We start from the raw sequence: 25,389 nt of genomic DNA, 5'->3' as shown, positions 1-25,389 counted from the left end.
GTGGAGTGGGAGGAGCCAGGGCCATTTCCTGGTGTCCAGTGATGTTTGTGGACTTTGCTGTTTTTCCCAGGCCTGAGCTCTTTCTATTCCGAGCTGATGAAAGGACTGGGTGCTGGAGGACGCCTCTGGGAGCTCCTGGAGAGAAAACCTGAGCTTCCTTTTGACGGTGGGTCCTCTGTAGGTTTGTTCTTTGCTGGGACAGATGTGGCTTTGGGAAGTTAGACAGCCCTGTCCTCCATGTGAACAGTGAGCCACCCGGGGCGCTGGGCACACAGACGGCTTCAACTCAGCTTGCAGTGGAGCAGTCACGTGGCTTTCCCTGTCTTTGTCAGTTTCGTCCCTGGTATCTTCTGTACTTTCCTAGCTGTTTTTTGCTATGAAATATGCTTTTTTCACACCAGTGGGCGAAAACCAAACCAAACCAAACCCACTTCTATCAAGTCTGTTCCGACTCATAGCTTCCCTAGAGGACAGAGTAGAGCTGCCCCCATAGGGTTTCCAAAGAGCACCTGGTGGATTTGAACTGCCAACTTTTTGGTTAGCAGCCGTAGCTCTTAACCATTATGCCACCAGGGTTTCCACACCAGTGGGTAGTAAATTAATTATCAATCCAACTCTTTTGTTACTTCCACTTATACAGTAGGCAAGGCACGTCTCCATGATGTAAATGATTATGCCGGAGGCTGATAAAATGGGAAATGTAATGAAGGGCTGGACAGAGTCCTGCCATGCTGAGGACTAGAACACCTGAAGGCTGTGTGGCAGGAGGACAGTCCACGCTTCCTGTCAGACAGAAGGAGGGTGGTCACAGAGAAAGGACATTGTTGGGGCATTACAGGGCCCCAGGATGCTTATGGGAGGGGTGTGGGCTAGCCCCTCATGGGCTTCCCACTGTGCCTCCCTGCAGATGGTGTGTTACCCATGAGAGCAGGATAAGTGTGTGGCCCCAGGCTAGCCCACTAGATTTGTCTTCCCTAGTGATTTTGAAATTTGTGTGGGACGGTAGGGTGGGGAGGAAGGGGCAGGGATCCTCTCTATAAAAGCCTCTAAATTTTCTGGCATTTTGGGGTAGGGTGGGGGTTATTGGTACCAACTGGATATTGGTCCTGGTTTCCTAGAAGCCCCTAAGCAGGGAGATACGGGGACCTGGACCAGTTAGCGAAGACTCAGGAGGAGTGGTAGAGTTGTAACCACTCCCCATTATTCACTGACTCCCAGAAAGTTGTTTGTTAGCCCCCAAGTCGATGAGTGAAAGCCTGTGTTCTCCAATATGACAGGCTTAGAAAATAAGCCCAATTGAGGAAGACTGAGTGGTTTCTCCCAAGTCAGCAGCGGCAGGTGACTGCCAGGACAGAGTAGGTCTCTGCTTTCCCCAGTTCTGGGCTGTGTGCAGACTTTTTGTCCTCCCCTCAAACATTTATTGAGTGTAGGTTTGATGCTAAGATAAACGCTGGGCAGGGGAGCTACGTAGATGTAGTGTGGCCAAGTGGGAAGGTAACTGGGCTTGAAACCAGACTGACCCAAGAGCAGACCTAATTCTGCCACTTGTTAGCTTGGGTGAGTTGGTCGACCTCAGCCTCAGTAAGACTGGGTAACGTTTCTCCCTCTCAGGGTTGTTGAACGCAGTAGGTACAGAGCAGGCCGTGGTAAGCATTTGGACATAGGCCTGCACCGACTTGCCCATCAAGAGCTCCTGCTCCAGGACCATAGCTGGGGTGGCCATTCAAACTAGCAGGAGAGTTAAATTCAGCTATGAGTTTGATTTTTACTCTAAGTAATTGGTATTCCATCTTGTGTTTCAGAGGGGGTCAGTTTAAAGGAGAAAGACTTCCAGGGTGCTTTGGAATTTAAGAAAGTGCATTTTGCCTACCCGGCCCGCCCAGAAGTGCCGATATTCCAGGATTTCAGCCTTTTTATCCCATCAGGATCTGTCACAGCACTGGTTGGCTCAAGTGGTTCTGGCAAATCAACAGTGGTTTCGCTCCTACTGAGGTTATATGACCCCATTTCAGGTAAGTGTTTCACCATATTGTAAGGTGGGAAGATCCTCCTGTGCCTTGGAGAGGATAATACGTAAGGGCAAGGACTTCTCAGCTTTAGAGTCCTAAATGCCAGAGGGTTTATTCCCAGCAAAGATGTCCTTTGCAGCTGATTTGCCCAATGGAATGCGTCGTTTGATTTCTTGACAGCTCCTTCCATGAGTGTTGATTATGGATCCAAGTAAAATGAAATCCTTGGCAACTTCAATATTTTCCCCATTTATTGTGATGTTGCTTATTGGTCCAGTTGTGAGGATTTTTGTTTTCTTTATGTTGAGGTGTAATCCATACTGAAGGCTGTAGTCTTTGATCTTCATTAGTAAGTGCTTCAAGCCCTCTTCACTTTCAGCAAGCAAGGTATGTCATCTACATAGCGCAGGATGTTAATGAATCTTCCTCTAATCCTGATGCCCTGTTCTTCTTCATATAGTCCAGCTTCTCGGATTATTTGCTCAGCATACAGATTGAATAGGTATGGTGAAAGGATACAACCCTGACACACACCTTTCCTGATTTTAAACCACACATTATCCTGTTGTTCTGTTTGAACGACTGCCTTTTGTCCTATGTACAGGTTCCTCATGAGCACAATTAATGTCCTGGAATTCCCATTCTTCACAGTGTCATCCATAGTTTGTTATGATCCACACAGTCAAATGCCTTTGTGTTGATAATAAAACACAGGTAGACATCTTTCTGGTATTCTCTGCTTTTAGCCAAGATCCATCTGATATCAACAATGATATTCCTTGTTCCATGTCCTCTTCTGAGTCTGGCTTGAATTTCTGGCGGTTTCCTGTAGATGTACAGCTATAACTGATTTTGAATTATCTTCAGCAAAACTTTATTTGCGTGTGATATTAAGGATATTGTTTGATGGTTTCCGCATTCTGTTGGATCACCTTTCTTTGGAATGGGCACAAATGTGGTTCTCCTTTAGTCATGTGGCCAGGTAGCTGTCTTCCAAATTTCTTGTCATAGATGAATGAGCACATCCAGCACTACATCCGTTCGCTGAAACATCTCAGTTGGTATTCCATCAATTCCTGGAGCCTTGTTTTTCACTAATGCCTCAGTGCATCTTGGACGTCTTCCTTCAGTACCATTAGTTTTTGGTTGTATACTACCTGCTGAAATGGTTGAATGTTGACCAATCCATCTTCTTTTGATGCTTCCTGCATCGTTGAATATTTTGCCCGTAGAGCCCTTCAATATTGCAACTCCAGGCTTTACGTTTTTCTTCAGTTCTTTGAGAAATGCCGAATGTGTTCTCTTTTGGTTTTCTAACTCCAGGCCTTTGCACATTTCATTATAATACTTTATTTTGTCTTCTTGAGCTGCCCTTTGAAATTTCCTGTTCAGCTCTTTTACTTCATCATTTCTTCCATTGGCTTTAGCTCCTCAACATTCAAGAGCAAGTTTCAGAGTCTCTCCTACCATCCATTTTGGTCTTTTCTTTCTTTCCTGTTTTTTAACGATCTCTCGCTTTCTTCTTGTATGACGTCTTTGATGTCATCCCACAACTTGTCTGGTCTTCGATCATTAGTGTTCACTGCATCAAATCTATTCTTGAGATGGTTTCTAAATTCAGGTGGGATATACTCATGGTTGTACTTTGGTTTTCATGGACTTATTTTAATTTTCTGTAGCTTCTACTTGAACTTGCATATGAGCAATTGACAGTCTGTTCCATAGTCGGCCCCTGGCCTTGCTCTAACTGATCATGTTGATCTTCTCCATTGTCTCTTTCCACAGATGTTGTCAGTTTGATTCCTGTGTATTCCATCTGGCCAGGTTCATGTGTATAGTCACTGTTTATGTTGTTGAAAAAAGGTATTTGCAAGGAATAAGTCATTGGTCTTGGAAAATTCTATCATGCAATCTCCAGAGCCATTTCTATCACCAAGACCATATTTTCCAACTACTGATATTTCTTGTTCCCAACTTTCATATTCCAATTACCAATAATTATAAATGCATCTTGATGGCATGTTCGATCAATTTTAGACTGAAGAAGCTGGTAAAAATCTCCAGTTTCTTCATCTTTGGCCTTAGTGATTGGTGCATAAATTTGAATACTAGTCATATTAACTGGTGTTCTTTGTAGGCATATGGATATTATCCTGTCACTTACAGGGTAGACCTTGCAGTGTTCTTTTTGATGATGAATGCGATGCCATTCCTCTTCAGTTTGTCATTCCTGGTATAGTAGACCATATGGTTGTCTGATTCAGAATGGCCAGCATCAGTCCATTTCAGCTCACTAATGCCTAAGATATCGATCTTTATATGTTCCAGTTCATTTTTGACAACTTCAAATTTTACTAGATTTGTACTTTGTACATTGCATGTTCTGGTTATTAGTGGATATTTGCAGGTGTTTCTTCTCATTTTAAGTCATGTCACATCAGCAAATGAAGGTCCCAAAAGCTTTACCCCATCATGTCGTTAAGGTTGACTTTACCTTGAGGAGGCAGTTCTTGTCCAGTCGTATTTAGAGTGCCTTTTTTCCAGCCTGAGGGGCTCGTCTTCCAGCACTGTATCATACAATGTGCCACTACTGTTCATAAGGTTTTCAGTGGCCAGTTTTTTTAGAAGTAGACCACTGGGTCCTTCTTCCCAGTCTGTTTTAGTCTAGAAGTTCTGCTGAAACCTATCCGCCATGGATGACCCTGCTGATATTTGAAATACTGGTGGCTTAACTCCCAGCATCACAGCAACATAAACAAGCCACCACAGTACAACAAACTGAAAAACAAATGATGGATGAGGAGTTATTAGACTTGGATAATCCAGAAGTCCCCTTTAACTCTAAAGTCTCATGAAATACATTGTATTTAGATTCTGTTTAGAGATTTTACGTATATTTTTAATCTTTAAAAAAAATGAATCTGGGATTTTGCCACCAAATTTTGCCTGTTTGGGAAAGCTGGTAATAGGGAACCCAGGGTTAAGAAGGGAGAGTGTTGACATGTCATGGAGTTGTTAACCAATGTCATAAAACAATATGTGTCCTAACTGTTTAATGAGAAACTAGTTTTTTTCTGTAAACCTTCATCTAAAGTACAATAAAAAATAAAATAAGAACAATTTCTTCCTGTTTGTATTAGTCCCGTGAAGCTCAGTGACCCTTTCCTTTCCTTTCTACAAGGAACTATCAGTCTTGATGGTTGTGACATCCGTCAGCTAAATCCAGTCTGGCTGAGATCCAAGATTGGGACAGTGAGTCAGGTAAGAAGAGTGTGTTCCATTTTTATTACACATTCTTTTTATATTGCTTTCGTTGTTGGTTTTTTTCTTGGTCTTGAACCTCGAGAGAGAGAAGGAATGGCAGTTTCTAGCGGTAGTAAACTTAGCTTGCGTGGCAGGCTGTTTGGGTTTGGAAAGTAGTACTGTGTCCTGAAGACATCAAGCACTTTAAGCAGTTGAAAGACTGACTTTTTATCAAACACTAGGGAATGGTATTACTTTGTGATGCAGACAGTCTGGAGGGGGAAAATGGTAAAATTCTTTAGCTTATTGCCTCTTGCCTAGTTCCCCATTTTCGTTACTACTACCCTGTTACCATGGAGTCGATTCCGACTCCTGGCGACCCTATAGGACAGAGTGGAACTGCCCCCTAGTGTTTCCAAGGAGCAGCTGGTAGATTCAAACTGCTGACCTTTCGGTTAGCAGCCTGACCTCTTAACCACTGTGTCACCAGGGCCCTTTTCATTACTAGCCACAGTGTATTCTTTTGCATAATGCATTTGAGGAATTGGCAAGCAGAGGCTATGGCAAGAAGCAGACATCCCTTTGCAAAGAGGTTGCATATTTCAAAGCAGAGTAATTTATTTAATATGGACATTTGCGAGGCTATTTTCACAAGGCCATTTGATGCAGGTAAATTTTGACACAGCTGTTGGTATTTTTATTTCCGAGTTATATGCACAGTGGATAAATCTGAGCTCTCCCCGTCCCCCATTTCTGGGCCTCATCCCCCTAGTAAGCATCCCCCATACCTTATCCTCACCCAAATTCCACTGGGAATGGGGTGGGGGCAGCAGTGGGGACACTCAGCAGTGTGAGGATATCAGGGGTGCATATTATTTAGCGATGGAGAAAAGAAGCTGGAGTTTGTTTACCTTTTAGGACTATTCATAAGCGTTCTGTCAAAATGCGATGTTCCTATCTGGTTTGTATATTTCAAAGAGCAATGGTCAGAGCTGGATTACCTCCTTTTTCCTTAATGAAGGCAGGCAACTGAGAAATGGAAATGAGCTCCGGTTCATCCAGTACCTCCTGATTCCTAAGGGCAGGGAGCTCAGGATGTACCTGTGTGCCAGGCGCTGTGCAAACACTGGACGTGGTGTCTCACTATCTGCAGGGTGGTAGGAACTACATATGAACAAATCAGTTCCATTCATGGTAAAATGTGAATTTTCAAAGAGTCGTCTGGGTGAATTTCTGGAGAAGTAGGCAGCAAAGTCAAGAAAATAGCCTATTCTTTAGGAGCAGTTGAATACTTTGTTATATGTAAGTACTGTACTAAGCTCCACTCTGTTTACCAGAGATGTTTGAAAACTGCTTTGAAATTTATGATAAATAATGTTTCGTTTCCAATTCGTAGGAACCAATTTTGTTTTCTTGTTCAATTGCTGAGAACATTGCTTATGGTGCAGACAACCCTTCCCTGGTGACTGCTGAGCAGGTGGAGAGAGCAGCTGATGTGGCTAACGCAGCTGTTTTCATTAGAAATTTCCCCCAAGGATTCAACACTGTGGTCGGGGAGAAGGGCGTTCTCCTTTCAGGTACGTTTTTGTGACTGCTTTGTAGCAAAAACTGTTCCAAAGAACTCTCTGAGCATTTCCGTATTGCAGAATTATTTTCTGAGCAGGTTTTTGTTCCTAGGGTTTACGATTAGCCACACCACCTTCTAACAGCTACCCTGGTTTCCTCCACTTTCAGCCCCATACATGTTCCCCAAATTACCACAGAGGATCCCCAGCTGCAGCAAGCTTTCATCTCATTTTAGAAAAGATTGTTTCGCAGCCCAGCATCTTCAGAGATTGTAGAAAATAAGAGATACAGGGTGGTGGGGTCTCTGCCTAAAGAGGCAGGGAGTGAGGCAGGAACGTAACAGACCTTCAGAGAGGTCTTTACCACCCTGCGTATTGACATACTAGACAGGGGGCCAACAGACTTCTCCTGCAAATGGACAGGTAGTAAATATTTTAGGTTTGATGGGCCACATATGGTCTCTGTGGCATATTCTTTGTTTTTAAAGTATAAAAACCATTCTTAACTTGAGGGCTGTACAGAAAGGGCTGGGCTCCAGATTTAGTCCACAGACCACAGGCTGAAGCTGCCTTGTACGAGACTAATGGGAGAACTCGGACCGAGAGGCAAAGCCTCCTGTTCTTCGGGATGGTCAGACCACACCTAGCAGGTTGCATCTCATTTTGAGTACCATCTTTTCAGGAGTTTTGTATTTCACTAGAGAGCAGAAGTGGAATCAATGAGTAGAACTTAAAGGGAAATAAATTTTTGGTTAAACACAGTTATTTTTCTCATTACAAATATTGAAATGTGTTTCCTGCCAAGGTCCCCTGTCGTTGGAAGTATCTGAGCAGAGGAGGGTGCCTCTGTGTCAGAGCAATGGCTAGCAGGGTGGACTCGATGCCTTTGAACAATAGTCCTTACCAACTCTAAACTTTTTGCTTGAACTTAGAAATTTAAAACAAAGATGCTTTAAGTTTACTGTGTGAATATGTTTTACCATAGGAAGCAGATAAAAAGATGTTTTTGATAGATATGGGGAGCTCCAGGAGAATCACAAATTTTATCAAATTTGCTGTGTAAAAGTTAACTGCTTCTCCATCTCTGAAACACACCCCTAGGCAGGACACCAACTAGACATGGCTTAAGCTGCTCACGGCGAAATCACTGAGCATAGAGGGGCAGGATTGTGTAGCAGCGATGGCTTGCTCTCCTAGCCCTTCACCTTCTCCCTTGGAACAGATTGCTTTCTGGCCTTCCATCTAGCAGCATTCTCAAGCTGCCTTTCACAGTGAACTAACCAGAGATGTCACTCTACCCTCACTTCCTGGGAGGAAAGAAGGATATGCAGCAAGAGATTCCTAGTGCACTGTTGGCACCAAGGATTTCTCAGAGCTCACCAGAGTCATCAGCTGGCTGCTCTGATCACTGAGACACGCACACCGACAACAGAGGTTCAGAGAGAAACACCTTTCCTCTGCCTACCCTCATGGTGTGCGCTGGTTTGTCTGTTTGAGGACTGCATTTGGCAGCAACATACGTTTCAGTTGTAAACGACCCACCTTCCTCTCAGCCAAAATAATATAGTGTCCAGCAATTCCTATACATAATTATGTTCAGCTAATGAAATTAATTAAAAAGGAATGCTTGTATCATCAAAAATGGAATTGGGTTTTTAAACAACTTAAGTTGGGAGGAGTGAATCCTGAGCACTGTCCGACTTTATAAGCTGTAATTTAGGAGTAATGTGACCCTGGGGAAGAGAAGAAAGAAGGTATGAGGAAAAGATGAGGATGGAGAAACGATCATCTTTCTGCTTACCTCTATCTTGTCTGACTTTCCCCACTCCTACCCCCTAGTTTGTTCCTTTCCTTTTGGTAGAATTTGAGTTTAAAAGGTGGTGGGGGGGTGGTTAGAGTGGTTTATTCTGAATCTCTAGTCTTACACATGCATGCCTCCTGCCATATGCACCTCTCTGCAGGTGGTTCTCTTGGGCAGGGAAGATGAGAGAACAACATGAGAATGGAAGTCATGACCAGTAGGTGCCATGAAGTACAATGGTAGAATTAACACTGCTGGCATCATTGATGCCCTTTGTTTCCATCCATCTGAAATACTGTTTGAAAACTTCAAATATTCGAGTTTCTGGTTTCCTTGCTATATTGGATATTCTACTAGGGAGGCAAGTATGTATGGGTGGGGGTTAGAAGCATAGCCTTCCCACTGCTTGAGTTCAGATCTTGGCTCTGCTTCTTACCTGCTGTATTAGAGTAGTTACTCTGTGCCCCACTTTTCATCTCTCAGTGGGAATAACAGAATCTACCCAATAGGATTTGCTTAAAGATTACATGGCATAGTATCTTTTGAGATTGATGGGGAGACTACTTTTTTTTAAAATAGCTTTCCACTTTACCATCTCTCTGTGCTTTGGCTGACTGGAAGAAGTTACCTTCAAATTGCCTCATGGTTTAACACAAACGCCTATACCAAGAATTTGTGTTAAAGCTTTCAATTTAAAAAAAAAAAATGTCTTTGTCAGGTGGACAGAAACAACGGATTGCGATTGCACGTGCTCTGCTCAAGGTAAGCCTAAAGCCACTTGGCGGGGTTTTTTGGTATTCCTTTCAATTTATTAAAAGTGTAATACTATATTTTTAATTTACTACTTTTGTTATTTTCCTTGTTTTCTTTTTTGGAGGGGAGAGGTTAGATGAAAGGTTGATCGTTCTGGTTCCATTCAGGACATGTTGTACAAATTTAACAAATATTTCTTGGGTATTGGGACCCCAGTCTAGGATTGTCAGAGGGGGAGAAGTTCAACACGTGGTCCCCATCACACAGTGTACGGTCTACCTAGTGATGGTCACAGACAGAGAAGTTTAACACATGGTCTCCATCACGCAGCAGACAGTCTAACTAGTGATGGTCACAGGGAGAGAAGTTTAATACATGGCCTCCATCACGCAGCAGACAGTCTAACTAGTGATGGTCAGAGGGAGAGAAGTTTTAACACGTGGCCTCCGTCACACAGCAGACAGCCTAACTAGTGATGGTCAAACGGAGAGAAGTTTAACACGTGGCCTCCATCACGCAGCAGACAGTCTACCTAGTGATGGTCAGAGGGAGAGAAGTTTAATACGTGGCCTCCATCCCGTGGCAGACAGTCTAACTAGTGATTGTCACAGGGACAGGAGTTTTAACACGTGGCCTCCATCACACGGCAGACAGTCTAACTAGTGATGGTCACAAGGACAGAAGTTTAATACGTGGCCTCCATCACTCGGCAGACAGTCTAACTAGTGATTGTCACAGGGACAGGAGTTTTAACACGTGGCCTCCATCACACGGCAGACAGTCTAACTAGTGATGGTCACAAGGACAGAAGTTTAATACGTGGCCTCCATCACTCGGCAGACAGTCTAACTAGTGATTGTCACAGGGACAGGAGTTTTAACACGTGGCCTCCATCACACGGCAGACAGTCTAACTAGTGATGGTCACAAGGACAGAAGTTTAATACGTGGCCTCCATCACTCGGCAGACAGTCTAACTAGTGAGTGTCACAGGGAGAGAAGTTTAACACGTGGCCTCCATCACACAGCAGACAGTCTAGTGATTGTCATAGGGAGAGAAGTTTAACACGTGGCCTCCATCACACAGCAGAAAGTCTAGCGATTGTCAGAGGGAGAAGTTTAATACGTGGTCTCCATCACACAGCAGACAGTCTAACTAGTGATGGTCAGAGGGAGAGAAGTTTAATACGTGGACTCCATCACGTGGCAGACAGTCTAACTAATGATGGTCACAGGGAGAGAAGTTTAACACGTGACCTCCATCACGCGGCAGACAGTCTAGTGATTGTCATAGGGAGAGAAGTTTAATATGTGGCCTCCATCATGCAGGAGACAGTCTAACTAGTGATTCTTAGAGGGAGAGAAGGTTAACAAGTGCTCTCCATCATGCGGCAGACAGTGTAACTAGTGATTGTCACAGGGAGAGTAGTTTAACACATGGCCTCCATCACGCAGCCGTCTAACTACTGATGGTCAGAGAGAGAGAAGTTTAATACGTGGCCTCCATCACGCGGCACACAGTCTAACTAGTGATGGTCAGAAGGAAAGAAGTTTAATACGTGGACTGCATCACGCAGCAGACAGTCTAATTAGTGATTGTCAGAGGGAGAGAAGTTTAATATGTGGCTTCCATCACACGGCTGACAGTCTAAGTAGTGATGGTCACAGGGACAGAAGTTTAATACGTGGCCTCCATCACGCGGGAGACAGTCTAACTACTGATGGTCAGAGGGAGAGAAGTTTAACACGTGACCTCAATCACGCAGCAGACAGACTAACTAGTGATGTCACAGGGAGAGAAGTTTAATATGTGGCCTCCATCACACAGCAGACAGTCTAGTGATTGTCAGAGGGAGAGAAGTTTAATACGTGGTCTCCATCACACAGCAGACAGTCTAACTAGTGATGGTCAGAGGGAGAGAAGTTTTAACACGTGGCCTCCCTCACACAGCGGACAGTCTAACTAGTGATTGTCACAGGGAGAGAAGTTTAATATGTGGCCTCCATCACGTGGCAGACACTCTAACTAGTGATGGTCACAGGGAGAGAAGTTTAATACGTGGCCTCCATCACACAGCAGACAGCCTAACTAGTGATTGTCACAGGGAGAGAAGTTTAACACGTGGACTCCATCACGCAGGAGACAGTCTAACTAGTGATGGTTGGGGGAGAGAAGTTCAACACGTGGCCTCCGTCACACAGCAGACAGCCTAGCTAGTGATGGTCAGAGGGAGGGAAGTTTAATACGTGGCCTCCATCACGCGGCAGACAGTCTAACTAGTGATGGTCGGGGGAGAGAAGTTCAACACGTGGCCTCCGTCACACAGCAGACAGCCTAGTTAGTGATGGTCAGAGGGAGGGAAGTTTAATACGTGGCCTCCATCACGCGGCAGACAGTCTAACTAGTGATGGTCAGAGGGAGAGAAGTTTAACACGTGGCATCCATCACGCAGGAGACAGTCTAACTAGTGAGGGTGAGAGGGAGAGAAGTTTAATACGTGGCCTCCATCAGGCGGGAGGCAGTGTAACTAGTGATTGTCACAGGGAGAGAGGTTTAACACGTGGCCTCCATCACACGGCAGACAGTCTAACTAGTGATGGTCACAGGGAGAGAAGTTTAATACGTGGCCTCCATCACACAGGAGACAGTCTAACTAGTGATGGTCACAGGGAGAGAATTTTAATACGTGGCCTCTGTCACGCGGCAGACAGTCTAACTAGTGATTGTCACAGGGAGACAAGTTTAACACGTGGACTCCATCACGCAGGAGACAGTCTAACTAGTGATGGTCGGGGGAGAGAAGTTCAACACGTGGCCTCCGTCACACAGCAGACAGCCTAGCTAGTGATGGTCAGAGGGAGGGAAGTTTAATACGTGGCCCCATCACGCGGCAGACAGTCTAACTAGTGATGGTCACAGGGAGAGAAGTTTAACACGTGGCCTCCATCACACGGCAGACAGTCTAACTAGTGATGGTGAGAGGGAGAGAAGTTTAATACGTGGCCTCCATCACGCGGCAGACAGTCTAACTAGTGATTGTCACGGTGAGAGAAGTTTAATACGTGGCCTCCATCACGCGGCAGACAGTCTAACTAGTGATTGTCACGGTGAGAGAAGTTTAATACGTGGCCTCCATCACGCGGCAGACAGTCTAACTAGTGATTGTCACGGTGAGAGAGGTTTAACACGTGGCCTCCATCACGTGGCAGACAGTCTAACTAGTGATACTCAGAGGGAGAGAAGTTTAACACGTGTCCTCCATCACACAGCAGACAGTCTAACTAGAGATGGTCAGAAGGAGAGAAGTTTTAACACGTGGCTTCCATCACACAGCAGACAGCCTAACTAGTGATTGTCACAGGGAGAGAAGTTTAACACGAGGCCTCCATCACGCAGCAGACAGTCTAACTAGTGATGCTCAGAGGGAGAGAAGTTTAACACGTGGCCTCCATCACGCGGCAGACAGTCTAACTAGTGATGGTCACAGGGAGAGAAGTTTAATATGTGGCCTCCATCATGCAGCAGACAGTCTAACTAGTGATTGTCACACGGAGAGAAGTTTAGCATGTGGTCTCCATCAAGGCAGGCAGCCTAACTAGTGATTGTCACAGGGACAGAAGTTTAACACGTGGCCTCCATCACGCAGCAGACTAACTAGTGATGGTCACAGGGAGAGAAGTTTAATACCTGGGCTGCATGACAAAGCAGACAGTCTAACTAGTGATGGTCACAGGGAGAGAAGTTTAATGTGGCCTCCATCATGCGGCAGTCTAACTAGTGATGGTCAGAGGGAGAGAAGTTTAATACATGGCCTCGATCACACGGCAGAGAGTCTAACTAGTGATGGTGAAAGGGAGAGAAGTTTAACACATGGCCTCCATCACGCAGCAGACAGTCTATCTAGTGCTGGTCACAGGGAGAGAAGTTTAACACGTGGCCTCCATCACACAGCAGACAGCCTAGCTAGTGATGGTCAGAGGGAGGGAAGTTTAATACGTGGCCTCCATCACACGGCAGACAGTTAACTAGTGATGGTCAGAGGGAGAGAAGTTTAATACGTGGCCACTATCACGCGGCAGACAGTCTAACTAGTGATGGTCAGAGGGAGAGAAGTTTAACACGTGGCCTCCATCACACAGCAGACAGTCTAACTAGTGATTGTCACAGGGAGAGAAGTTTAGCACGTGGCCTCCATCATGCAGCAGACAGCCTAACTAGTCATGGTCAGAGGGAGAGAAGTTTAATACGTGTCTTCCATCACGTGGCAGACAGTCTAACTAGTGATGGTCAGAGGGAGAAATGTTTAATACGTGCCCTCTATCACGCAGCAGACAGTCTAACTCGTGATGGTCAGAGGGAGAGAAGTTTAACACGTGGCCTCCATCACGCAGCAGACAGTCTAACTAGTGATTGTTACAGGGAGAGGTTTAGCACGTGGCCTCCATCATGAAGGAGACAGTCTAACTAGTGATGGTCAGGGAGAGAGAAGTTTAACACGTGGCCTCCATCACGCAGCAGACACTCTAACAAATAATTGTTAGACGGAGAGAAGTTTAACACCTGACGTCCATCACACAGCAGACAGTCTAACTAGTGATTGTCACAGGGAGAGAAGTTTAACACGTGGTCTCCATCACGCAGCGGACAGTCTAACTAGTGATTATCACAGGGAGAGAAGTTTAGTACATGGCCTCCATCACGCAGCAGTCTAACTAGTGATTGTCACAGGGAGAGAAGTTTAGCACGTGGCCTCTATCACGCAGGAGACAGTCTAACTGGTGATGGTCAGAGGGAGAGAAGTTTAACACGTGGCCTCTATCACGCGGCAGACAGTCTAACTAGTGATGGTCATAGAGAGAGAAGTTTAACACGTGGCCTCCATCATGCAGGAGACAGTCTAACTGGTGATGTTCAGAGGGAGAGAAGTTTTAACACATGGCCTCCGTCACACAGCAGACAGCCTAACTAGTGATGTTCACAGGGAGAGAATATTAATATGGGGCCTCCTTCACGCGGCAGGCAGTCTAACTAGTGATGGTCACAGGGAGAAAAGTTTAATACATTGCCTCCATCACACAGGAGACAGCCTAACTAGTGATTGTAACAGGGAGAGAAGTTTAACACGTGGCCTCCATCACGCAGCAGAGAGTCTAGCGATTGTCAGAGGGAGAGAAGTTTAATATGTGGTCTCCATCACGCTGCAGACACTCTAACTAGTGATGGTCAGAGAGAGAGAAGTTTAACACGTGGCCTCCATCATGCAGCAGACAGTCTAACTAGTGATTGTCACAGGGAGAGAAGTTTAGCACTTGGTTTCCATCATGCAGCAGTCTATCTAGTGATGGTCAGAGGGAGAGAAGTTTTAACACGTGGCCTCCGTCACACAGCAGACAGCCTAACTAGCGATGGTCACAGGGAGAGAATTTAAATACGTGGCCTCTATCACCCGGCAGACAGTCTAACTAGTGATGGTCACAGGGAGAAGTTTAACACGTGGTCCTCATCACGCAGAAGACAGCTGAACCAGTGATGGTCAGAGGGAGAGAAGTTTAACACATGGCCTCCATCACGCAGCAGACAGTCTAACTAGCGATGGTCACAGGGAGAGAATTTAAATACGTGGCCTCTATCACCCGGCAGACAGTCTAACTAGTGATGGTCACAGGGAGAAAAGTTTTAACACGTGGCCTCCATCACACAGGAGACAGTCTAACTAGTGATTCTCACAGGGAGAGACGTTTAACACATGGACTCTATCACGCAGCAGACAGTCTAGTGATTCTCACAGGGAGAGAAGTTCAACACGTGGCCCTCATCACGCACCAGACAGTCTAACTAGTGATGGTCACAGGGAGAGAAGTTTAACACGTGGCCTCCATCACACAGCAGACAGCCTAGCTAGTGATGGTCGGGGGGGGAACTTTAATACGTGGTCTCCATCACACGGCAGACAGTCTAACTAGTGATGGTAAGAGGGAGGGAAGTTTAACACGTGGCCTCCATCATGCACCAGACAGTCTAATTAGTGATGTTCAGAGGGAGAGAAGTTTAATACGTGGCGTCCATCACACGGCAGACAGTCTAACTAGTGACGGTCACAGGAGAGAAGCTTAATACGTGGCCTCTATCACGCAGCACACAGTGTAACTACTGATTGTCTCAGGGAGAGAAGTTTAACATGTGGCCTCCATCACACGGCAGACTGTCTAACTAGTGATGGTCACAGGGAGGGAAGTTTAATACATGGCCTCCATCACGCGGCAGACAGTCTAACTAGTGATGGTCACAGGGAGAGACGTTAACACATGGCCTTGATCACACAGCAGACAGCCTAAATAGTGATGGTCAGAGGGAGAGAAGTTTAATACGTGGCCTCCATCACGCGGCAGACAGTCTAACTAGTTATGGTCAGAGGGAAAGAAATTTAATACGTGGCCTCCATTACGCGGCAAACAGTCTAACTAGTGATGGTAACAGGGAGAGAAGTTTAATACGTGGCCTCCATCATACAGCAGACAGCCTAACTAGTGATGGTCACAGGGAGAGAAGTTTAACACGTGGCCTCCATCACGCAACAGACAGTCTAACAAGTGATTGTTAGACGGAGAGAAGTTTAACACGTGACCTCCATCACGCAGCAGACAGTCTAACTAGTGATGGTCAGGGGAGAGAAGTTTAACACGTGGCCTCCATCACGCAGCAGACAGTCTAACAAGTGATTGTTAGACGGAGAGAAGTTTAACACGTGACCTCCATCATGCAGCAGACAGTCTAACTAGTGATTGTCACAGGGAGAGAAGTTTAACACGTGGCTGTCATCACAGTCCAGACAGCCTAACTGGTGATGGTCAGAGGGAGAGAAGTTTAATACGTGGCCGCCATCACGCGGCAGACAGTCTAACTAGTGATGGTAACAGGGAGAGAAGTTTAATACGTGGCCTCCATCATACAGCAGACAGCCTAACTAGTGATGGTCACAGGGAGAGAAGTTTAACACGTGGCCTCCATCACGCAGCAGAGAGTCTAGCAATTGTCAGAGGGATAGAAGTTTAATACGTTGTCTCCATCACGCAGCAGACAGCCTAACTAGTGATGGTCACAGGGAGAGAAGTTTAATATGTGGCCTCTATCGCGAAGCAGACCGTCTAACTAGTGATGGTCACAGGGAGAGAAGTTTAATACGTGGCCTCCATCCCACGGCAGACAGTCTAACTAGTGATGGTCACAGGGAGAGAAGTTTAATACGTGGCCTCCATCACGCGGCAGTCTAACTAGTTATGGTCAGAGGGAGAGAAGTTTAATACGTGGCCTCCATCACGTGGCAGTCTAACTAGTGATGGTCAGAGGGAGAGAAGTTTAACACGTGCCCTCCATCACGCAGCGACTGTCTAACTAGTGATGGTCAGAGGGAGAGAAGTTTAACACATGGCCTCCATCACGCAGCAGTCTAACTAGTGATGGTCACAGGGAGAGAAGTTTAATACGTGGCCTCCATCACGCAGCAGACAGCCTAACTAGTGAAACAGTGGCCGTTAACATCATATCAGAATAGTACACTTGATTGCATAATCCGTAGTTAACTGCTAAATTGCGTAGAAGAATCTTTAAGTATTCAGATGAGAATCGTAAGAGGAGGAGAGAGCCATTTTCGCTTAAAGTTGTAGAAATTCTATTTTTTAGGAAAGTATACCCTTCCCTTTTGTTATATAACTGTTCTCAGGTTTTTATATGATATTTTTTAAAACAGCTCTATTGAGGTACGTTTTATAGATCATAAAATTTCTCTTAATAAAATTCCTGGTAATAAACTTTACAGTTGTGCAAGTATCATACAACCCAGTTTTAGGGCATTTCTGTCTCCCCAAAAAGATCCTCCTACAGTCATTCCCTGTTCCTGCCCGAAACCAAAAAAAAAAACCCAACCCATTAACATCGAGTCGATTCTGACTTATAGGACCCTATAGGACAGAGTAGAACTGCCCCACAGAGTTTCTGAGGAGTGGCCGGTAGATTGAAACTGCCGACCTTTTAGTTAGCAGCCGAGCTCTTAACCACTACACCACCAGGGCCACCCCAACGTACCACTAATGTTCTTTCTGTCTCTATAGATTTGGCTTTTCTGGACATTTCAGATAAATGGTATCAGGCAACATACGGTCTTTTATGTCAGCCTTCTTTCACTTAGTATGTTTTTGAAGTTTGTCCATGTTGTAGGAGGGAGCCCTGGTGACACAGTGGTTAAGCACTCAACTGCTGATCAAAAGGTTGGTGGTATGAACGCACCCAGCAGCTCTGTGGGAGAAAGACTTGATGACCTACTCCTGTAAAGTTTACAGCCTAGAAAACACTATGGGCAGTTCCCCTCTGTTACATGGTGTCGCTGTGAGTTGGGGTCTATTTGACAGCACCCAACACCAACAACAACCATGTTGTAGTATGTATCAGTATTTTACTTCTTATTGCCAAAGACTTGGTGTTTTTCTAGTATAATTACTGTTTCTTTTTTCATTTTTTTCCTTCTTCAGAATCCCAAAATTCTTCTCCTAGATGAAGCAACCAGGTGAGGATATCTTAATAATATCTGTAATTGTTTAAAACAAATGCCTGTTTTGCCAGAAACTTTTTATTCTGTAATTCAAGGTGCTAAGAGCTGAAAATGCTTTTTCCCCCTTACATTTTAAAGTTAATGAATCTGAATTAATAGTGGCATTTGGAAAGCAGACAGCCATGACTGGAGGGCCCTAGTCCCAGTTCGGACATGCTTCTGATGACTCCTTCATCGCTCTGTCATCAGCAGTGGTGCAGAATGCTTTTCTACTTACGTGACAGTTTTATGAAGATCAAGGAGTCCCAAGCTTCTTTTTTATAATGTCTTTAACCCAAGAAGTTGAAGAAATCTTGACCACAGTAAAAATTCACTGTTATTGAAGGGCCACTGTATACGTAATAGGAAATGTGTGGATACACAGCATGCATGGCACTGAAATCTTTGTTTTCTCGTGTTGCTTTCCTGTAAAAGTGCACTGGATGCCGAAAATGAGTACCTGGTCCAAGAAGCTCTGGATCGGCTAATGGAAGGCAGAACGGTGTTAATTATCGCCCATCGTCTGTCCACCATTAAGAATGCCAATATGGTTGCTGTTCTCGACCACGGGAAAATTACCGAATGTGGGAAACACGAAGAACTGCTTTCAAAACCAGATGGGATATACAGAAGATTAATGAACAAACAAAGTTTTACGTCAGCATAATGAAACCATTACTTGTAAATTGAAATAGGAGATTTTAAAGCAAAACAGCACTGCAAAGGAAAAAAAAAACTTGGAGATTGTATGAAATCTGTAATCAACTTCAAGTACTGAATTCTTTTCCCGAATGTATAAATATTGTTTTGAAATGTACCTGTCCTCAAGATCTTTTCATTCAGAGTTTTAATAATTGTAAGTTTCTAAACGTCCATAGCACTGAAGTTATTTTCAGGTTTTGTGTTTTATCTTGGAATATTGTGATTAACGTAGTGTGACATCTTTTGCCTGCTGTTATAGACGGAAACTACGTCAAATGACAACTTTTAAGAGGGAATTATAAAGAAAAAGCCTGATTATTTTAGGCCAGTTTTCTAGGCACTGTGTAATTCTCTCGGTAGTATTCTACCTGCTTTGTGACTAATTTTACTTGGTAGACATAAAATTTGCTCGTGTCTAATTTTTGTAGAAGATGGAAATCTAGCCCTCTTTTTAAACCTTGATAACCTCATGAAGTGAACCTACCTACTATACGGAAATAGCTTCCAACAGATGAAGAGAAGGGATAATTTCTATTGCTAGTCTGTGACGTAGAAGGTGTGTGAGCTGAGGAATGTATGTTCATATGGGATGTGATTGTGTCTGAATGCCTGTGGTTTTCAACATTTCTGCTACATGTGACCCTGATGAGTTTTTAAAAAGGGAAGAAGCCCCATCCTTCAAATAGGAAACCTTCTCTTTTCTTTATTCATATATATGTTTCTCTGAGTACTTTGGAAAGCAAGGAATGAAGTGCCAGGTATTATCAAGAAAGATGGAAAGAATTAATTTTACATGTAATTTGTCTGAAGGCATGCATTTTGAAAATTATCTTTAAAAAAATTTTAATTCCCAGTCAACTTGTATTTTACAGCTTTTTATCAGTCATTTAAGTACTTTTGAAGCTTCACTCAATGAGGCTAAAATCTGAGTCATAGAACTTTAATTTTCAACCTTATAACATTTGGGGAAAGTTTAGACATTGTTAACTGTTCCACAGAATAACAAGAAACCTTAAGAACTTGTTACTGTACCGAAAAGACAAGGTAAATAACTCTTTTTCTTTTATTTATGGTTATAGTTTTATTTGCCTAAATGTCTCAAAATCCCTAAACAATGCTGACAACCACTGGATTTGCTGTATTCCGTATCCGTGCTGTTAACTTGCTGTTGCCTCAAGAAAAAAAGTGCCTTTTCTCCACTGGTGATGCCAGAACCTAAGAAGTAATTATGCTTATGTAATTAAAATGAAAGATACGAGCCTGCTTCCGTAAAGATTACAGCCTTGGAAACCCTGTGGGGCAGTTCTCTCTGTCCTAGAGGGTTGCTGTGAATCGGAATCGACTCGACATCAGCAGCTTTGGCTTTTTAGTTTTAAGTTATCACTTATTCCCTAATTGTACTGGCGGGGGAAACCACTATTTCATGATGAGCACTGAGTATTTCATTCTACATAAGGGAATTTACTAGTGAATAAAATGAATTCAGTGTTCTTTGTATGAGTAAACAGTACATCTGTGATGATCATTTAAACAGGCTCTACCTGTATTCTTCATACAGTTGGCTATTATGGTATGGTTCTCCAAAGGCAAATAGCACAAGTAAAAGGCTGAATCCGGGAAATCTCTCTGTGCCACAGAAGTATTGACAAATTGAATTTGGTCATTATATATTTTTTTCTAATACAAGATGTTCAATTGTGTTTTTAAGGAACGTTTTATATCATGGATTAAAATTTATAGTGAACTTTATTTGCGTCTGTCACTTGTAAAATTTTTTACGACATTCTGTTGCTTACTAGAATTTGACTGTGGAGATTCAGGAATAAAGAAAAAACTAGCATTACAAATACAGAAATGTAATTTCAATTTCCACTCCTCTCCTCCTTGTCTAAGATTGTTACTGTCCTCATTTGTTTGCTATTTGTAAACATCCTGTTGCTTCGATACAGTAAATACGTATCACCTGCCCCCACCTTGGGCCAAGAACAGTATCAGGTGTGGTGGAGCTGGTGACAGCTGGGGAAAGGCATATTCTCTTCTCTCAAGGAGCCTGTAGTTCAGGAGAGTTAAGGCAGAGAAAAGTGAATTACGAGAAAATAGTTACCTGTAGTGCTGCTGACACCGTGTGCTAGTACCACTTTTTTGTTTCCAGAGTGTCTGCACATGTTACCATATTTGAAGCTCTGGACAGTCCTGTCATTTAGACAAGTGCCTGTCATCCCCACTTCACAGGTGAGGAAACAAGCACAGGGAGACAATGTGAGGCAAGGAGTGGTAGAAGATGTTAGAGAGATAGGCAGGGGCCAGATCCTGGCACGCCTTCAATGCCATGCTGACAATTTTAGCTTTTCTCCTACATGCATGGAGAGCCACTGAATGGTATGTATGTTTTCCTTATGATCAATACAAAGTTCATGTAGGCAATTTAGAAAATAAATAAGCAAAAAAAGAAAATACCACCTGAAATCCCTCACGAGAAGATAAACTGCACATTCTTGACCTCAGCATTTTGTTGCACATCCAGACTTGTCTCTGTGTACACAGGTCTCCCCTGACCTTGCATGTGACCACTTCCCGGAAGTAATCACAAGTCAGAGAAACACAGGCCAAATGCTTGTAAGTGCACCTTATGAAGGCAGGCTTCACTTTGGGAAGCCTGTTTTATTCCATAAAATTGCCAAAGCTGATCACAAAAAGAAATGTAATTGTTACAAGCTAAGTATATAAATGAAACAAGTCCATGAAAATGACATTGTAAATGTTCCTTTGGTGATGTTTTTCTGTACCTGAGGCCTCCTGGCATTTCCTGGTGATCTCCATAGATCAGTTCAGTCAGACATTTATTGGGCATCTTCTATCCTGGTAGGTCCTGTGGGAGGTGCTGGCTGCCTCCCTCACGGAGCTCGGGCAGCAGGTACCAAACTATGGCCAGCTGCCTGGTGTTGTATGGCCTGCAAGCTAAGGATGGTTTTCATATTTTTAAATGGAAAAAATCAAAATGATAGTTCCTAACATTTGAAAATTATATGAAAGTTAAATTTCGGTGTCCACAAACAAGGTTTGATTGGAATGCAGCCCTGCTCATTCCTCCACATACTGTCCATGGCTGCTTTCTCCCCAAATGTGGGAAACACGAAGAACTGCTTTCAAAACCAGATGGGATATATAGAAGATTAATGAACAAACCACAGAGCTGAGTAGTTGTGACGAAGAGTGTGTGGCCCACAAGCTGGAGATATTTACTGTCTGGCCCTTTACAGAGAGTGCTGAGCCCAGAGCTAGTGGCAAAAAAAATGCATTCTTCGCTTTTAAACTACACTGAGATTTACAGTCATGACAAACCTTTCCTTTGCCAGTTAGATGAGGATTAGATGAATGCCCCTGAAGATAACTCGGAGTGGGCAATTTACATGGTGAGTTCTTCAGTGCTCTTTTGCTTTTCCATTTTAATAATATCTTAATTACAGAGCTGCTGTGAATGAGATTCTAACAGTTCTATCCCATCCGCAGGAAGTAATTCTGACTACTTTCCTGCTGTTGACTGCACTGATTAGTCTCACATAAATCAAATTTGGTCTTCACTAGCCAAACCAAACCCACTGCTCTCGAGTCAGTGCCAACTCAGTGACCCTATAACAGAACAGGGTAGCCCCATAGAGTTTCCAAGGCTGTAATCTTTACGAAAGCAGACTGCCACATCTTTCACGGAGTTGCTGGTGGGTTCGAACCACTGACCTTTCAGGTAGCAGTCGAACTCCATGCTATCAGGGCTCCTTGATCTTCACTGAAAGGGCTACATTTCAGGGAAGGTTGAGCAGAGGGGAAGCACATCCAAAAGTTGAGCCACAAATCAGACGTCTCCCACACACATACTTGTCTTTTTCTTTTTTTTAAATAAAAATGGACATACTGTTTTTTAATCAGCCTGCTTTTACTTGACTACATAACAACTACTTTCCTACATCTCTGAGTATTCATTAACACACCCACACATACTGTTTTGCATATATAACATTCCATTATGTAAATACACATTATTTAATAAATCTGTGGCTGGACATTTACATCACTATTTTCATTGCTATTATAAACAATACTGTCTATATACCTTTGCAATTTCTTAGGTTTTTTTCAGACAAATTGCTAGAAATGAGAATTGCCAAGTTCAGAGAACCTGCATGGTTATAAGGCGTTTTGATACAAATTGTCCACTTAAGAGACTGTACTTATTTATGATCCCACCGGAAGCCTACACAAGCAAGCAGTGCCAATTGCCCCCCAGTCTTTTCAACATGAGCTGTTTTCATTATCTTTGCTAACTCAAGAGGCAAACAATTCTGATGGTTGGTTTAATTTGCATTTCTTTAATGACTAGTACAGTTGAAACTCTTTCCATGTGTTTTGGTAATTTCTGTTCTTCGATCTAGTGCCAGGTCACGCCTTTAAAGCATTTCTGTTTTTGTTTTTTTTTTTTCTGTTCGTGAAGATTTCTTTCACTTACTGTTTTTGGGTTGTTTTTTTTTTTTAAGAGTACTCTCTTTTTGGAAGCATTTTGTTTCTTCACTTTGCTTGTCTTTCTATTATGTTTGTATCTTCTGACACGCAGAAATGTAGTCAACTCTGTATCATCTAATTCTCCCAACAGTGGTACTATTAATAGTCATTCTACAGATGAGATAGTGGAGGCTCAAAAAGGAGACAGTAAATACCAGAGGTGGGATTCGAAGCAGGTTCTGTTTAATTTCAGAGTCTATACCCTCTCTTCAGCACTACGCCAGTGGTTATCAAAATACCATCCCCAGACAGCAGCAGCAGCATCACCTGGACACTTGTTAGAAACGTAGATCCTCAAGCCTCAGTACAGACCTCCTGAATCAAACTCGTGTGGAGCCCTGTTTTAACAAGCCCGCCAGCTGCTGCATGTTTAAGTTGGAGAACGACTACAGTACACCATGGCCGGGATGGGGCGTGTTTCCTTCTGTCGTACGTAGAAAAACCCAGTGCGTAGGGTCGCTATAAACTGGAAATGACTTGATGGCACCTAACAACAGCAACAGGATCTTGCTTAGTGGAGCCTTCACGGTCCCCTTAGCATTTCTCTAATTTGTTCTACTTTTAGTGTTTTTCAGGTTTCTTTAAGTTTCCTGAAATGCACTAAACTCCTTGCTGCTTCAGGACCTTTGCCTAAAACACTATTCCTCCTACTCTTTGCCAGCCTAGCTGCTACTCATGCTTCACGTCTCAGCTTCAATGTCCTTTTTCTCCCAGCAGCCTTTCATAGACCACCCTTCAAAATTGGGCACTCCAAATTATTCTCCCATATACCCTACTCTTTTCTTTCATAGCATACATCTTAATTTGTAGTTGTATATTTATTTGTGTTCATTTGTTCAGCATCTGTCCTTCTCATTGGTCTATGACCTCCATGAGGGCAGGGCCCATGTCTGTTTTGTTTAGTTATAAACCTTACCACTTTTCAGATAGCCTGGCACATAGTAGGTATAAATAGTAGATAATATTAAATGACGCAGGAAGCATCAAAAGAAGATGGAAGGAATACAGAGTCATTACACCAAAAAGAATTAGTTGATGTTCAACCATTTCAAGAAGTGGCATATGATCAGGAACCGATGGTACTGAAGGAAGAAGTCCAAGCTGCTCTGACGGCATTGGTGAAAAACAAGGCTCCAGGAATTGATGGAATATCAATTCAGATGTTTCAACAAACAGATGCAGTGCTGGACATGCTCACTTGTCTACGCCAAGAAATACAGAAGACAGCTTCCTGGCCAACTGACTGGAAGAGAACCATATTTATGCCTGTTCCCAAGAAAGGTGATCCATCTGAATGTGGAAATGATAGAACAATATCATTAATATCACACGCAAGCAAAATTTTGCTGAAGATCATTCAAAAACGGCTGCAGCAATATATAAACAGGGAACTGCCAGAAATTCAGGCCAGTTTCAGAAGAGGACATTGAACCAGGGATATCATTGCTGATGTCAGATGGATCCTGGCTGAAAGCAGAGAATACCAGAAGGATGTTTACCTGTGTTTTATTGACTATGCAAAGGCATTTGACTGTGTGGACCATAACAAATTATGGATAACATTGTGAAGAACGGGAATTCCAGAACACTTAATTGTGTTCATGAGGAATCTTTACATAGATCAAGAGGCAGTTGTTTGGACAGAACAAGGGGACACTGATTGGTTTAAAGTCAGGAAAGGTGTGCATCAGGGTTGTATTCTTTCACCATATCTATTCAGTCTGTATGCTGAGCAAGTAATACGAGAAGCTGGACCATACGAAGAAGAATGGGGCATCGAGATTGGAGGAAGACTCATTAACCTGCGTTATGCAGATGACACAACCTTGCTTGCTGAAAGTGAAGAGGACTTGAAGCACTTACTAATGAAGATCAAAGACCACAGCCTTCAGTATGGATTACACCTCAACATAAAAAAAACAAAAATCCTCACAACTGGACCATAAGCAACATCATGATAAACAAAGATTGAAGTTGTCACGGATTTCATTTTACTTGGATCCACAATCAACAGCCGTGGAAGCAGCAGTCAAGAAAGCAAAAGACGTGTTGCATTGGGCAAATCTGCTGCAAAGGACCTCTTTAAAGTGTTGAAGAGCAAAGATGTCACCTTGAAGACTAAGGTGCGCCTGACCCAAGCCATGGTATTTTCAATGGCATCATATGCATGTGAAAGCT

General features: G+C 43.5%; 1 protein-coding gene across 1 annotated transcript in view; it reads left to right on the top strand.

Moving 5' to 3' along the window:
* The window catches only part of ABCB10 (ATP binding cassette subfamily B member 10), a 51,362-nt gene extending 30,956 nt beyond the window's left edge, over positions 1 to 20,406 (top strand). Inside the window, exons 7-13 of the mRNA XM_049881188.1 lie at positions 71 to 166; positions 1,803 to 2,012; positions 5,191 to 5,270; positions 6,649 to 6,829; positions 9,337 to 9,380; positions 17,897 to 17,931; positions 18,391 to 20,406. Of these exons, the coding sequence (XP_049737145.1) occupies positions 71 to 166; positions 1,803 to 2,012; positions 5,191 to 5,270; positions 6,649 to 6,829; positions 9,337 to 9,380; positions 17,897 to 17,931; positions 18,391 to 18,622 (878 nt within the window). The 3' untranslated portion in view covers positions 18,623 to 20,406. The remainder of the gene's footprint in view (positions 1 to 70; positions 167 to 1,802; positions 2,013 to 5,190; positions 5,271 to 6,648; positions 6,830 to 9,336; positions 9,381 to 17,896; positions 17,932 to 18,390) is intronic.
* Positions 20,407 to 25,389: the final 4,983 nt, after the last annotated feature.

This window comes from Elephas maximus, chromosome 3 (assembly GCF_024166365.1).
Source record: "Elephas maximus indicus isolate mEleMax1 chromosome 3, mEleMax1 primary haplotype, whole genome shotgun sequence".
NCBI classification, from domain to species: domain Eukaryota; kingdom Metazoa; phylum Chordata; class Mammalia; order Proboscidea; family Elephantidae; genus Elephas; species Elephas maximus.
The sequence above is the reverse complement of the archived record's forward strand: the minus strand, read 5'-3'. Positions and strand labels throughout refer to the sequence as shown.